Genomic DNA, 16,725 nt, shown 5'->3' with positions numbered 1-16,725 from the left:
TGTGAGTAAGTGTGTGGGTGACTGTGTGAGTGTGTGTGTGAGTGAGTGACTGTGTGAGTGTGTGAGTGAGTGTGTGTGAGTGAGTGTGTGAGTGAGTGAGTGTGTGAGTGTGTGTGTGAGAGTGTGAGTGAGTGAGTGAGTGTGTGAGTGTGTGTGTGAGTGAGTGAGTGTGTGAGTGAGTGAGTGTGTGAGTGAGATTGTGAGTGAGATTGTGAGTGTGTGAGTGAGTGTGTGAGTGAGTGTGTGAGTGTGTGAGTGAGTGAGTGTGTGAGTGAGATTGTGAGTGAGATTGTGAGTGTGTGAGTGAGAGTGTGAGTGAGTGAGTGTGTGAGTGTGTGTGTGAGTGAGTGAGTGTGTGAGTGAGTGTGTGAGTGAGATTGTGAGTGAGATTGTGAGTGTGCGAGTGAGTGTGTGAGTGAGTGTGTGAGTGTGTGAGTGAGTGAGTGAGTGTGTGAGTGAGTGTGTGAGTGAAATTGTGAGTGAGATTGTGAGTGTGTGTGTGAGTGTGTGAGTGAGTGTGTGAGTGAGTGTGTGAGTGAGTGAGCGAGTGTGTGGGTGAGTGAGTGTGCGAGTGTGTGTGTGAGTGAGTGTTTGAGTGAGTGTGTGAGTGAGTGAGTGTGTGAGTGAATGAGTGTGTGAGTGAATGAGTGTGTGAGTGTGTGTGAGTGTGTGTGAGTGAGTGTGTGAGTGAGTGAGTGTGTGAGTGAGTGAGTGTGTGAGTGTGTGTGAGTGAGTGTGTCAGTGTGTGAGTGAGTGTGTGTGTGAGTGTGTAAGTGAGTGACTGTGTGAGTGTGTGAGTGAGTGTGTGAGTGTGTGTGAGTCAGTGTGTCAGTGTGTGTGTGAGTGTGTGTGAGTGAGTGTGTCAGTGTGTGAGTCAGTGTGTGTGTGAGTGTGTGAGTGAGTGACTGTGTGAGTGTGTGAGTGAGTGTGTGTGAGTGAGTGTGTCAGTGTGTGAGTGAGTGTGTGAGTGAGTGACTGTGTGAGTGAGTGTGTGAGTGTGTGACGACTTCACTCACCCACCACCTTGATGTTGACGTGCATGGTGCAGGTCCCTGCGGCGTTCTGCGCCGTGATGGTGTAGCGCCCCGTGTCGCCGCGCTCCGCCACCTCCAGCACCAGGGAGTCCTTCTCCATGTGCACGCGGCCCGTCGTGGGGGGGATCGTCTACGGGGGGGGCGGGGGGGGGGCACAGGGGGTGCAGGGGTGGGAGGTTGGCAAGGGGTGGAGGGGCAGTGAAGGAGATTGATTGTTACAATAATCGATGTCCCTCTCCCCGTGTCCCTCTCCCCTCTCCCCGTGTCCCTCTCCCCGTGTCCCACTCCCCTTTCCCCGTGTCCCTCTCACCGTGTCCCACTCCCCTCTCCCCGTGTATCTCTCCCCTCTCTCTCCTCTCTCCCCTCTCTCCCCGTGTCCCTCTCCCCGTGTCCCACTCCCCTTTCCCCGTGTCCCTCTCACCGTGTCCCACTCCCCTCTCCCCGTGTCCCTCTCCCCTCTCCCCATGTCCCTCTCCCCGTGTCCCTCTCCCCGTGTCCCACTCCCCTCTCCCCGTGTCCCTCTCCCTGTGTCCCCTCTCCCCTCTCTCTCCTCTCTCCCCTCTCTCCCCGTGTCCCCTCTCCCCGTGTCCCTCTCCCCGTGTCCCACTCCCCTCTCCCCGTGTCCCACTCCCCTCTCTCCCCGTGTCCCTCTCCCCTCTCTCCCCGTGTCCCTCTCCCCGTGTCCCAATCCCCTCTCCCCGTGTCCCTCTCCCCTCTCCCCTCTCTCCCTGTGTCCCTCTCCCCGTGTCTTTCTCCTCTCTCCCCTCTCTCCCCGTGTCCCTCTCCCCTCTCTCTCCTCTCTCCCCTCTCTCCCCGTGTCCCTCTCCCCTCTCTCCCCGTGTCCCTCTCCGGCGCCTCACCCTCTCCCCCTTGTTCCCGGCCACCGCGGGCGCGGGGTCTCCCGTCACGTGCAGCTCCACGCGCAGCTTGTTACCCGCCACCACCACGATGGTGTTGTCTCCCGTCTTCTTCTCCATGTCCAGCTCCATCTTGGGAGCCTCTGCCGGGGCAGGGAGAAAAAGGCGGACGGGGGGAGACACGGACACAGAGAGAGAGAGGAGAGATGAGTGTGAGATGCAGACACACAGAGAGATGAGTGGGAGACGCAGGGAGACAGAGACACACATAGAAACAGAGACACACACAGGGAGAGAGACACACAAAAGCAACCGCCATTCGCCACAAAGTGGTGGTGACGTCACCACGACGCTTGTGCCAGGCCATGTGCACCTTGAGGCCACGTGAAGTGTCGAATGCCCGCTGGCAGGAGGTCACGGGGCAGACCTAGGTGCCACGGGTCGACTGACTGAGATGACCGAGATGACTGGCTGATGCACCACCTGTGCCCCCTATTGTGCCAACTTGCTGTGCTTTAGCCACCCGGCGCTCCGCTCATTGTTGTGAGCGTCGCTCCTCCCCCTCCGTTGTTGTTGGAGGGCGTCTGCCTCCAACTGCCCAGTAGCGTCCTTCACAAGCCTCCTCCACAGAGGCCGATCTTGACACCGCTGGTATCAGTCATCGGCAAGTCCACTCAGCTCCACGTCCTCCTGTACTACGTCACTCCATCTCTTCTCTAGCCAGTGACGCGCCCGTTTAGCCCCCTCGATCTGGCCAAACAAAAGCTGTTTGGGCATGCGGTGGCTGGGAATGCGGGCTACATGGCTCAGCCAACGCAGCCTTGGATGCAGGAGGAGCTCACCGATGGGACTTTGTCCACATCTTTCAAGGATTTGCGAGCTCCTGATACAGTGCAGCCTGGTTAAACCCAGGATGGATCGTTGGCAGGCCAGCCTAAATGTTTCTAACCGGCAATGGAATGACTGTGGCATAGAAGACCTGAAGCTTCGTGCGGAGCGACAGACCAGGTAGCTTCCACACAGCGCTACGCAACCGATGAAAAGATAATGCCACTCGACTGATTTGGAGTGAGATCTCTGCTGTCAAACCGGAGCTGGTCATGAGGACACTGCCCAGGTATGGAAAACTCTCCACTCTCTCCACAACTGCCCCATCACCAATTGGGAGTTGGGGGGGGGGGGAGTATCCGATGGTACAAAATACCCAGGCAGATGCTTAGTTTTGGTGGGGCTGATGGTAATGCCCCACCTCTTAGTGGCATGCTCCAGGTTCAGCAGCAACGCCTCCAACTCCTCCTCTGAGTGAGCAGCAATTACCAGATCATCGGCATACGTAACATGGTTGACCACTAGGGAGCCATCCCTTGACCGCACCCAGGCATCGATCAGCTTCCCATTGTATCGGTACCAGATGGAAATTCCTCCGGTACAGCAATTGAAGGCTTCATGAAATACGTGGTCAAAATCGATGTTAAATAATGACGGAGCCAGGGGACATCCCTTTTGCACACCAAAGTGAACAGGGAATGGCTCGGACTCTCGGCCACATAGTTTTATCCGGGCCCGCTCACCATAATCAAGGTCCTTAATGATCGTGAGCAGAGGGTCAGGGACTCCAAAAGCACGAAGAACAACCCAGAACCCAGGCCTAGTGATGGTATCATAGCCCTTGACCAGGTCAATAAAGCAAATATGTAGGTCTTGTTATAATTCCCTACACCTCTGCTGTAGCAGACGGACAGAAAATATGGCATCTGTGTAGGACTGCCCGTTGCTGAACCACATTGGGGCTCTGGAAGCCTCTCCTCAGCGTGCCTGGCAAGGCGATGTTGAATAATCCTTGCCAGGACCTTTCCTGGCATACTGGGAAGTGAGATGCGGTCCCTCTTCTTAAAGATGGGGACCACCAGGGCATCCTTCCAATCCTGCGGAACCCGTCCAGTGGTCCAAACTGTTGTTATGATGTCATCTAGGGCAGTCTGTGCACAAACGCCACCCTCCCTCAACATTTCGCTTGGGAAATCATCTCTGCCTGGTGCCTTTCCCGGTCTCGGACTCTGAATCATCTTCAATACTTCCACAACAGATGGCACCTCAGCCAGCTACTCACAGGGGGTGACTTCATCTTCCAATATTTGAGACAACGCAGCCTCAGCAGGGTCATCCGCACTTTGTCCCACAATGTTTTCCAGGCTGAGGGGTTTCCCCTCCCCCAGGACCTCACAAAAATTATCAGCAAATCTGTAAACCTGTTCCTGTCGGTCGGAGATTGGATCACCGTTCTTTCTCGTAATAACGGTAATAGGTGTGGCACTGCAGGTTACTTTTTTAATGGAGATAAAGAGCAAATTAGGATCGCGGGCCATTGAGGCAGAATCCATCTCCTCAGCAACCCGCGACCACCGCCTTTACTTGCAGTGCCTCACGGCTCTCCGAACCTCCGAGCGAAGGCTGCGGTAAGCCTCGTCATTCTCTGACGTGGGATGCTGTAGCCGATGAGAGTGGGCCTGTCGCTTTTTCTCAGCCAGCCTGAACACCTCTTCTGTCAGCCAGGGTCTCTGGGGAGGTCTGGACCCTGAACTCAATGCAGCCATTGCAGCTGCATGAGCCACATTCCTAAACCTCGCCCATTTTCCCTCGACATCAGGAGTGGCGGATGATGCCAACCCCAATCGCAAGCGATGATTAAATTCTCGCTTGTAACTTTCATCATCTAGCTGAGACCAGGCCTCTATGGGTTTGAATGGGGTCCTGGGTGTACACCCACCACCAGTGGCAGAATGGCAGGCGCATCTCACAGATGACTAGTCGATGTTCACAGGGGAGATCAGCTCCACCGTAGTCCAATCACTCCAGACCAGGTGCCAGCATCATGACTAACTCGGGCATTAAAGTCACCCAACAAGATGACTATATCTTGAGGGGCCACTTTAGCCAGCACCTGTGACAGGAGGTCATAGAAGGCATCTGGCTCATCGGCCTTGCCTGCATCCCTCCACGGATGTTCGTCTTCGGTGGGGGCATAAGTAACCACGACCACCACTCCTCGTGTTTGGTTGATGTGAAGGCGAGCTCAAAGTACCCTGGGGCTTACAGCTTCCCACACTTCACCGCCACGCTACCATGCCCCCTTCATTATTTTGTTCAGAAGAAGAGCCACTCCCTATTGTTTGGCAGTCTCCTGCCCAGAGTAGAGGACTGTCCATCCCTCATGTTGGCAGGAGCCAGAACCGGTCCACCAGACCTCCTGAATGCCACAGAGATCCAGGAGGTACTGGTCCCGCTCTCGACAGAGGAGTGGCAGCCTCTCCTCCGCAGTGAGCATTTGAACATTCCACGTGGCCACCCACAGTGGTTTTTGCTATCTGGAGGAGTTCCGATGGTAAGGATTCCATCTTCTGGCTCCAGCAAGTGGGGTTTGGCCAGGAGACGTCATAGACGCCTCTTCCCCAGGGCCTCCGGCACAAGCTTAAAAAGAGCTTTCTTTCGTGGTTTAGTGGTAATTAATTGAGGGTGGAGGGGTTTCCAGCCCCTCGCAACTGACACACACAGAGACACAGAGACAAACACAAAGAGAGAGACAGACACACCAAGACACAGCGACACACACGGGGGGAGAGACACACACACAGACAGAGACACACACAGGCAGAGAGAGAGAGAGCAACACAGACAGACACATACACGCAGGGAGACAGAGACACACAGGGAGAGAGAGACACACAGATGCCCACAGGGAGAGAGAGACACACAGGGAGAGAGACACACAGAGACACACATGGAGAGAGACACACAGAGACACACAGGGAGAGAGACACACAGAGACACACATGGAGAGAGAGACACAGAGACACAGAGACACACGCAGGCAGAGGGCGGACGTGGGGGACTCACGCATGATGTGCAGCTTGCTCTGCAGCGAGACGTCGAACCCGGAGGGCACGAACTTGTAGACGCCCTCGTCCTCCACGCCACACTTCTCGATCAGCAGCTTGTGGGTCCTGGATGTGCACAAGAACAAAGATCCCCCCCATCCCCCGGTGTAGCCTCAACAGACTGTTTGGGCAAGTGCTGTGAGTGACGAGCAGCAGCATTGGCACCTATGAACGTACGGGCACTGTAGGGGTGGCCAGCACCACGCCCGGTCGCACTTTGGTGTGGTGGGTGGTGTGGTGTGAGTGGGGGTGGTGTGTGTGGTGTGAGTGTGTGTGTGGTGTGAGTGGTGTGTGTGGTGTTAGTGGTGTGAGTGGTGTGTGGTGTGTGGGTGGTTTGGTGTGAGTGTGAGTGGTGTGTGTGGTGTGGTGTGAGTGGTGTTGCGGGGTGTGTGTGGTGTGACTGGTGTGACAGGGTGTGAGTGGTGTGGTGTGAGTGGTGTGTATGGTGTATGTGGTGTGTGTGGTGTGAGTGGGGTGTGTGGTGTGTGTGGTTTGAGTGGTGTGTGTGGTGTGTGTGGTGTGAGTGGGGTGTGTGGTGTGAGTGGGGTGTGTGGTGTGTGTGGTGTGAGTGGTGTGAGTGGGGTGTGTGGTATGTGTGGTGTGTGTGGTGTGTGTGGTGTGTGTGGTTTGAGTGGTGTGTGTGGTGTGTGTGGTGTGTGTGGTTTGAGTGGTGTGTGTGGTGTGTGTGGTGTGTGTGGTTTGAGTGGTATGTGTGGTGTGTGTGGTGTGTGTGGTGTGTGTGGTGTGTGTGTGACCGTGACTCACTTGCCGTCCTTCACCACCTTGATGCGCTTGTCGGGCTTCACTTCGACGCCGTCGCGGTACCACTTCCCCTGGACGTCCTCCGACACCTCGAGGATGAACTCGGCGTTCTCGCCGGGCTTCAGCGTCACGTTGGAGAGGTCGTGCAGGATGTGGATCTGCCTCTCTGTAGGGTGCCGCGTGGGGGTGGGAGGGATGGATGGTTTGTAATCCATCGCTACCACCACAACCAGATCCTACACCACGACAACCACTACCAGATCCTACACCACCACAACCACCACTACCAGATCCTACACCACCACTACCAGATCATACACCACTACCACTACCAGATCCTACACCACCACCACTACCAGATCCCACACCACCACCACTACCAGATCCTACACCACCACCACTACCAGATCCCACACCACCACTACCAGATCATACACCACCACTACCACCACTACCAGATCCTACACCACCACTACCAGATCATACACCACTACCACTACCAGATCCTACAACACCACCACTACCAGATCCCACACCACCACCACCACTACCAGATCCTACACCACCACCACTACCAGATCCCACACCACCACTACCAGATCATACACCACCACTACCACTACCAGATCCTACACCACCACCACAACCAGATCCTACACCACCACTACCACTACCAGATCCTACACCACCACCACTACCAGATCCTACACCACCACGACCACAACCAGATCCTACACCACCACAACCACTACCAGATCCTACACCACCACAACCACTACCAGATCCTACACCACCACAACCACCACTACCAGATCCTACACCACCACTACCAGATCATACACCACTACCACTACCAGATCCTACACCACCACCACTACCAGATCCCACACCACCACCACTACCAGATCCTACACCACCACCACTACCAGATCCCACACCACCACTACCAGATCATACACCACCACTACCACCACTACCAGATCCTACACCACCACCACTACCAGATCATACACCACCACCACAACCAGATCCTACACCACCACCACTACCAGATCATACACCACCACCACTACCAGATCCTACACCACCACCACAACCAGATCCTACACCACCACCACTACCAGATCATACACCACCACCACTACCAGACCATACACCACCACCACTACCAGATCCTACACCACCACTACCACCACTACCAGATCCTACACCACCACCACTACCAGATCCTACATCACTACAACCATATCCCACACCACCACTACCAGATCCTACACCACCACTACCACCACTACCAGATCCTACACCACCACCACCACTACCAGATCCTACATCACCACAACCATATCCCACACCACCACTACCAGATCCTACACCACCACCAAGACAGCCAGATCCTACGCCAACACCACAACCAAGCCCGACACCACCACGACGACCATCACATCCTTACACCACCACCACACCCTCCTCCTCCACCACCACTACCAGATCATACACCACCACCACAACCAGATCCTACACCACCTCTAGGAGATCCTACACCACCACCACATCCTACACCACCACCACCACAGCCTCCACCAGCAACAGCAGCAGCAGCGCGGTGTCTCACCCTCGACGATGAGCTTGGCCTGCGACTCTCCGCCGTTGGCCGTGATGGTGTAGGTGCCGATGTCCTCGAGCGAGGGCTCCGTGATGATCAGGGTGTGCTTCTTGCCCTCCTGCTTCAGGCGGTACTTGAACTTGAAGCGCTCGAACGAAATCTCCTGCCCGTCCTTCTTCCTGCAGTGGGGAGGGTGGGAGTGAGGGGAGGGGAGTGGAGGGGGTGGGGGTGGGAGTGAGTGGTGGGAGGAGGGGGTGCGGATGGGAGTGAGTAGTGGGGTGAGGGGTTGTAGGTGGAGGTGAGTAGTGGGGGGAGGGTGTACGGGTGGGAGTGAGTGGTGGGGTGAGGGGTTGTAGGTGGAGGTGAGTAGTGGGGGGAGGGTGTACGGGTGGGAGTGATTGGTGGGGTGAGGGGTTGTAGGTGGGGGTGAGTGGTGGGGGGAGGGGGGAGGGGGTGGGGGTGGGTGTCGGTGTTTTGAAGGCAACCGGTGACCCTCCGTTGGTGGAGGCGCTCCCCGTCGGGACAGCTGAGGGTGGGGGGCGGTTAGAAGGGGCCATTCCCACCACCACCACCTGCACCCACCCTGACCCCCTGACCATCTCACAAAGGCGGTGGTCACGAGATCATCGCGCGGCGCTGTCAGACGCGCTGCTTCCGCGGCCGTCTGGAACGCTCTTCCCCGCCGATGTCAGGAAGCCGACTGGGTGCTGCGCTGATCTTTGAAATCATCGTCTACATTGACAAACTCGCTTGTTTAGAGCTGCTGCTGCTTGTTGTTGTTGTTGTGTTTAGTTTGTTGTCCTTCCCCCTGCACCTCCGACTGAGCGCGGTTGGGCTACGTACGGTGTGAAAGAAGTTCAACGTTCGTACGAGCGCTGTGGTGACGTTACCGGCCACTTCGTGGTGGTGGTGGTTGTTGTTGTTGTTGGTGTGGTTGTGGCTGCCCCTGTCGAGAACAGGTCGCCGTCACCGCCACTGGGTGGCGAGTAGCGGTTGTTGTTGTTGTTATTGTTGTTGTTATTGTTGTTGTGGTTGTTATTTGTTATTGTTGTTTCTTATTGTTATGGTTGTAGTTTTTTTTTATAGTTGTTTGTTATTGTTGTTGTGGTTGTTGTTTGTTATTGTTGTGGTTGTTGTTTTTTATTGTTGTGGTTGTTGTTGTTGTTGTGGCCGTTGAGAAGGGAGCGTCCGTACCAGATGACCTGCGCGTCGTCCTCGGACACCTCACACTCGAGCTCGACGCGCTCCCCCGCCAGCACGTTCTTGTCCTCCAATTGCTTCGTGATGGTCACGGGGGGCTCTGCGGGCGGGGGGCAACATCACGTGGTGGTCACGGGGGGCTCTCGGGGCGGGGGGCAAGATCACGTGGTGGTCACGGGGGGCTCTGCGGGCGGGGGGCAACGTCACGTGGTGGTCACGGGGGGCTCTGCGGGCGGGGGGCAACGTCACGTGGTGGTCACGGGGGGCTCTGGGGGCGGGGGGCAACGTCACGTGGTGGTCACGGGGGGCTCTGGGGGTGGGGGGCAACATCACGTGGTGGTCACGGGGGGCTCTGCGGGCGGGGGGCAACATCACGTGGTGATCACGGGGGGCTCTGGGGGCGGGGGGCAACGTCACGTGGTGGTCACGGGGGGCTCTGCGGGCGGGGGGCAACGTCACGTGGTGGTCACGGGGGGCTCTGGGGGGCACATCACGTGGTGGTCACGGAGGGCTCTGGGGGCGGGGGGGTGGCATGCAGCTCGGCCAATGTCGACACTTCCAGCACCCAGCCCCCTCTCACACCCAGCCCCCTCCTACACCCAGCCCGCTCTCACACCTAGCCCCCTCTCACACCCAGCCCCCTCCTACACCCAGCCCCCTCTCACACCCAGCCCCCTCTCACACCAAGCTCCCTCTCACACCCAGCCCCCTCCTACACCCAGCCCCCTCTTACACCCAGCCCCCTCTTACACCCAGCCCGCTCTCACACCTAGCCCCCTCTCACACCCAGCCCCCTCTTACACCCAGCCCCCTCCTACACCCAGCCCCCTCTCACACCCAGCCCCCTCTCACACCCAGCCCCCTCTTACACCCAGCCCCCTCTCACACCCAGCCCCCTCCTACACCCAGCCCCCTCTCACACCCAGCCCCCTCTCACACCCAGCCCCCTCCTACACCCAGCCCCCTCTTACACCCAGCCCCCTCCTACACCCAGCCCCCTCTCACACCCAGCCCCCTCTCACACCCAGCCCCCTCCTACACCCAGCCCCCTCTCACACCCAGCCCCCTCTTACACCCAGCCCCCTCCTACACCCAGCCCCCTCTCACACCCAGCCCCCTCCTACACCCAGCCCCCTCTTACACCCAGCCCCCTCTTACACCCAGACCCCTCTTACACCCAGCCCCCTCCTACACCCAGCCCCCTCCTACACCCAGCCCCCTCTCACACCCAGCCCCCTCCTACACCCAGCCCCCTCTCACACCCAGCCCCCTCCTACACCCAGCCCCCTCTCACACCCAGCCCCCTCTTACACCCAGCCCCCTCTTACACCCAGCCCCCTCCTACACCCAGCCCACTCTCACACCCAGCCCCCTCTCACACCCAGCCCCCTCTCACACCCAGCCCCCTCTTACACCCAGCCCCCTCTTACACCCAGCCCCCTCCTACGCCCAGCCCCCTCTTACGCCCAGCCCCCTCCTACACCCAGCCCCCTCCTACACCCAGCCCACTCCTACACCCAGCCCCCTCTCACACCCAGCCCCCTCTCACGCCCAGCCCCCTCCTACACCCAGCCCCCTCCTACACCCAGCCCCCTCTTACACCCAGCCCCCTCTCACACCCAGCCCCCTCTCACACCCAGCCCCCTCTCACACCCAGCCCCCTCCTACACCCAGCCCCCTCTCACACCCAGCCCCCTCCTACACCCAGCCCCCTCCTACACCCAGCCCCCTCTTACACCCAGCCCCCTCTCACACCCAGCCCCCTCCTACACCCAGCCCCCTCCTACACCCAGCCCCCTCTTACACCCAGCCCCCTCTCACACCCAGCCCCCTCCTACACCCAGCCCCCTCTCACACCCAGCCCCCTCCTACACCCAGCCCCCTCCTACACCCAGCCCCCTCCTACACCCAGCCCCCTCTCACACCCAGCCCCCTCTTACACCCAGCCCCCTCTCACACCCAGCCCCCTCCTACACCCAGCCCCCTCCTACACCCAGCCCCCTCTTACACCCAGCCCCCTCTCACACCCAGCCCCCTCCTACACCCAGCCCCCTCCTACACCCAGCCCCCTCTTACACCCAGCCCCCTCTCACACCCAGCCCCCTCCTACACCCAGCCCCCTCCTACACCCAGCCCCCTCTCACACCCAGCCCCCTCCTACACCCAGCCCCCTCCTACACCCAGCCCCCTCCTACACCCAGCCCCCTCCTACACCCAGCCCCCTCTCACACCCAGCCCCCTCCTACACCCAGCCCCCTCTCACACCCAGCCCCCTCTCACACCCAGCCCCCTCCTACACCCAGCCCCCTCTCACACCCAGCCCCCTCCTACACCCAGCCCCCTCTCACACCCAGTCCCCTCTCACACCCAGCCCCCTCTCACACCCAGCCCCCTCCTACACCCAGCCCCCTCCTACACCCAGCCCCCTCTTACGCCCAGCCCCCTCTCACACCCAGCCCCCTCTCACACCCAGCCCCCTCTCACACCCAGCCCCCTCTCACACCCAGCCCCCTCCTACGCCCAGCCCCCTCTCACACCCAGCCCCCTCTCACACCCAGCCCCCTCCTACACCCAGCCCCCTCCTACACCCAGCCCCCTCTCACACCCAGCCCCCTCCTACACCCAGCCCCCTCCTACACCCAGCCCCCTCCTACACCCAGCCCCCTCTCACACCCAGCCCCCTCTCACACCCAGCCCCCTCTCACACCCAGCCCCCTCCTACACCCAGCCCCCTCTTACACCCAGCCCCCTCTTACGCCCAGCCCCCTCTCACACCCAGCCCCCTCCTACACCCAGCCCCCTCCTACACCCAGCCCCCTCTCACACCCAGCCCCCTCCTACACCCAGCCCCCTCCTACACCCAGCCCCCTCCTACACCCAGCCCCCTCTCACACCCAGCCCCCTCCTACACCCAGCCCCCTCCTACACCCAGCCCCCTCTCACACCCAGCCCCCTCCTACACCCAGCCCCCTCCTACACCCAGCCCCCTCTCACACCCAGCCCCCTCCTACGCCCAGCCCCCTCCTACACCCAGCCCCCTCCTACACCCAGCCCCCTCTCACACCCAGCCCCCTCCTACACCCAGCCCCCTCCTACACCCAGCCCCCTCTTACGCCCAGCCCCCTCTCACACCCAGCCCCCTCCTACGCCCAGCCCCCTCCTACACCCAGCCCCCTCTTACGCCCAGCCCCCTCTCACACCCAGCCCCCTCCTACACCCAGCCCCCTCTCACACCCAGCCCCCTCCTACGCCCAGCCCTCTCCTACACCCAGCCCCCTCCTACACCCAGCCCCCTCTTACGCCCAGCCCCCTCCTACACCCAGCCCCCTCTTACACCCAGCCCCCTCTCACACCCAGCCCCCTCTCACACCCAGCCCCCTCCTACACCCAGCCCCCTCTTACACCCAGCCCCCTCTCACACCCAGCCCCCTCCTACACCCAGCCCCCTCTTACGCCCAGCCCCCTCTCACACCCAGCCCCCTCTCACACCCAGCCCCCTCTCACACCCAGCCCCCTCTCACACCCAGCCCCCTCCTACACCCAGCCCCCTCCTACACCCAGCCCCCTCTCACACCCAGCCCCCTCCTACACCCAGCCCCCTCTTACACCCAGCCCCCTCTCACACCCAGCCCCCTCTCACACCCAGCCCCCTCTCACACCCAGCCCCCACTTACACCCAGCCCCCTCTCACACCCAGCCCCCTCTCACACCCAGCCCCCTCCTACACCCAGCCCCCTCTTACGCCCAGCCCCCTCTCACACCCAGCCCCCTCCTACACCCAGCCCCCTCTCACACCCAGCCCCCTCCTACACCCAGCCCCCTCTTACACCCAGCCCCCTCTCACACCCAGCCCCCTCTCACACCCAGCCCCCTCCTACACCCAGCCCCCTCCTACACCCAGCCCCCTCTTACACCCAGCCCCCTCTCACACCCAGCCCCCTCTCACACCCAGTCCCCTCTCACACCCAGCCCCCTCTCACACCCAGCCCCCTCCTACACCCAGCCCCCTCCTACACCCAGCCCCCTCTTACACCCAGCCCCCTCTCACACCCAGCCCCCTCTCACACCCAGCCCCCTCTTACACCCAGCCCCCTCTCACACCCAGCCCCCTCTCACACCCAGCCCCCTCTCACACCCAGCCCCCTCCTACACCCAGCGCCCTCCTACACCCAGCCCCCTCTTACACCCAGTCCCCTCTCACACCCAGCCCCCTCTCACACCCAGCCCCCACTTACACCCAGCATCGGGCCCCTTGCGCTCACCTCTCACGAAGAGCTCCGTGCACGACTTCTCGTCCCCGACCTCGATGGAGTAGGCTGCGTCGTCGTTCACGTTGCAGTTGCTGATGACGAGGATGCGCTCCAGCCCCTTCGACTCCATGATGTATCTGCCGTGGGGTGACAAACGTTGGTTGACGTCGGCCCAACATTCACCCGACGTCAAGCAACGTTGACCCAACGTTGGCTCAACATCTCAGCCAACATTTCCCTCCTCCACTGCAGCGGCAGTGGCGGCTTTTGGCGAACCGTCGAACAAAGACGGTGGTCAACGCGTCATGTTGATTCTATATGTGGAGGGGATAACCGGAGGACCCGGAGAAAAGATCCACGCGACCACGGGGAGAGAGAGAGACGCAAACTCCAAACATACAGCAGCAGCAGGCGTCAGGGTCTGGATCGAACCTACGACCTCTTGTACACCAGGCGAGGTAATTAACATCTCCTAGCCACCGTGGTCCCTCGGTTTATGATGTAATCGATACACGATATTCGGATTAACAATCCGCTTACCGACAGGGTCCCCCCCCCGCCGCCCCATTGGTTCTATTAAGAGATCAAGGTTTTGATTTTAAACGATGTTTGATGATATCACGCGGATCCGCCAATTTCGGCCAATCGGAGCGCTCCCTCAGTGGGGGGGGGGGGCTTGGCAACAACCCTCGGCCAATCAGAGAACTGCCCCTTTCATGAGCGTTTTGAGAGCGACTGGCTGCTAACCTCAATATGGGACCTTTCATGCCAATATCAAAATGTAAGAATAGGTTTTACCCTTTATGATAATAAAACAGGTGTTAAGATGTTCAAACACCAAACAGAAAACCTTTTGCAACGAATCCTGTCACTGCATTAACCACGAATACTTGTGGTGAACATTTTGACATCTTAACACCTGTTTTATTGCCAGAAAGGGTAAAACCTATTCTTATAAGATCGCCAGTGTTGGATGGTGCGCGTTGCTTACAGAAAAAGCTCTCTTGAATACTTAGTGGTGGTGGAGGTTTTTTTTAAATAAGATCATCAACAATGGCCCCTGAAATGAATGTGAAGAAAGACAAGACAGTGAGGAAAGGACTAAAGTTAAACAATCACTTTCATTATCTCCAACCCCAAACTTCTCCATCAACCCCTTAAGCCACCCATCTGCTTCTTCCCCTGAGGTAACACATTTTAATTTAACGCTCCATTTAAGCACATTTTATGCTCTACTTATTGATTATTTATCTACGTTTCTATACATATTAATGCTTCAATACGTTCTGATAACGTTTATTTTAAAAAACATTATGTTTTAAGTATTATAAACTATGGTTTTAGGGTCAACTTCCGATCATCTTGGAACAAATCGAGTCTCTCGAACATGCAATATCCTATATTCGATTAACGATAATTTCTATTAACAATGGTTTATTGAGGAACCAGTTAAGTATAGTTAACCAAGGGACCCACTGTAGAGTAACCAATACCCGACATTCCTCGTTTAGTGGCGGTGACATCACCACGGTGCCTGTGCCAGGCCAGGTGCACTTCAAGGCCACTTGAAGTGTTGTTGATGGCTCGCTGGTATGAGGTCACGGGACAGACCCAGGAGGTGTCATTGGTTGACCGACTGAGATGACTGGCAGATGCACCAGCTGTGCCACCACCACCACCAACCACCACCATCTAGCCTGAACAGACTGTTGGGACAAGTGCTGTTAGTGGGTAGCACCTATGAAGGCTTGCACGGCGCACGAGGTCGGTGGCCAATACTACGCCCGGGCCGCCTTTGTCTCCCCAGTAGCGATGCTGACTACACACCACACCAGGTACTCATTTGAGGTTGAGTCGACCATAGGGGGAGGCCCGGTACTGGTTCAGATAATTGCCAATGGGTGTGTTGGCAAGACGTGAGCTGGGAAATCCTACCCGGGACATAGCCGGGTGTCGTAGCATAGCGCAACGCTAACCGCTCCCCACCACTACCACCACCACTACCACCACAACCACTATCACCACTACCACCAACACTACCACCACCACCACCATGTTTGTACGTACTTCCCGCTAGGACGAATCTCCTTGCCATTCTTGTACCACTTGTGGTCCGAGTTGGGGTCCTCAAGCTCCACCACCATGCGCACCTTGCCACCCTTGTCCACCTGATAGGTGGGCTCCAACTTCTTCTTGAAAGCTGCCGGGTGGTTGGAGGGGGTGGTGGAGGGGGGTGATTGGGGGGGGGGGAGTTCAGTCATTCGACGGCTCAATGATGACGCGACGGCTCAAAGAAAAGGCCTCCGGACGACGGACAGTGACGGCTTCAATTATTTAAAATGGGCATGGCAACACGAGAATTGGAAGCGGGGGGGGGGCAGAGATATCTCGCTCCTGGCAAGGAGTCTTGACACTCGGTGAAAGGTTGTTGCAGGCTTGAAGAGTAAAAAAAGTTGATGTAAAATCGGAGGCTCAATGTGGTGGTGGACGGTGGTGATGAGGTGGATTGGGATGACGATGAGATGGGGATGACAACGATGAGTGGTTGTGGAGGTGCTGGAGTAATTTTCGTGTTGGCGTCCAAAATTTTAAATCAATCTGAAGACACCCAGTGGGGGTTCGGGTGTTCGGTCCAAACAACAAACAACAAAAACAACAACAACAGACGAAGGAGAATCGCCGCAAGCAATCACCCAACGGGGTCACCCTCCCACCCTCCCCCGGCAAAAAAGCGCCATTGCTTCTTATTCAGTTTCCACTGCCACCGCTGCGTCCCAGTAAATGGTGGGGAACGTTGGCCCAACGTTGATGCAACGTTGATGCTACGTCAGGGCGACGTTGACGCAACGTTGACGCGATGTCGGTGCAACGTTGGCACGATGTCGGGGCAATGTTGGCACAACATTGACGCAATGTGGGTGCAACGTCGGCCCGACGTGAACGCAAAGTTGGCCCGATGTGGACGCAACACTGACTCGATGCTGACTCAACGTCGGCCCAACGTCGACGCGACATTGGCACGACGTTGACTCGACGTGGATGCGACATTAACACGACATTGAAGCAATGTCGGCCCAACGT

At 58.4% G+C, this 16,725-nt stretch overlaps 1 protein-coding gene across 2 annotated transcripts in view; it reads right to left on the bottom strand.

The window, feature by feature from the left end:
- LOC144737097 (myosin-binding protein C, slow-type-like) overlaps positions 1-16,725 on the bottom strand; it is a 56,671-nt gene that overhangs the window by 24,607 nt on the left and 15,339 nt on the right. For both annotated transcript variants that reach the window (XM_078619771.1, XM_078619770.1), the window contains exons 8-15: positions 15,712-15,844; positions 13,657-13,781; positions 9,389-9,494; positions 8,204-8,373; positions 6,592-6,754; positions 5,786-5,892; positions 1,895-2,034; positions 1,017-1,164 (exon numbers count right to left, since the gene is read on the bottom strand). In XM_078619771.1, the coding sequence (XP_078475897.1) occupies positions 1,017-1,164; positions 1,895-2,034; positions 5,786-5,892; positions 6,592-6,754; positions 8,204-8,373; positions 9,389-9,494; positions 13,657-13,781; positions 15,712-15,844 (1,092 nt within the window). The remainder of the gene's footprint in view (positions 1-1,016; positions 1,165-1,894; positions 2,035-5,785; positions 5,893-6,591; positions 6,755-8,203; positions 8,374-9,388; positions 9,495-13,656; positions 13,782-15,711; positions 15,845-16,725) is intronic.

The sequence above is a fragment of the Lampetra planeri genome, chromosome 64 (genome assembly GCF_965212315.1).
Source record: "Lampetra planeri chromosome 64, kcLamPlan1.2.h2, whole genome shotgun sequence".
Taxonomy (NCBI): domain Eukaryota; kingdom Metazoa; phylum Chordata; class Hyperoartia; order Petromyzontiformes; family Petromyzontidae; genus Lampetra; species Lampetra planeri.
This window is presented reverse-complemented; position numbering and strand designations above follow the sequence as displayed.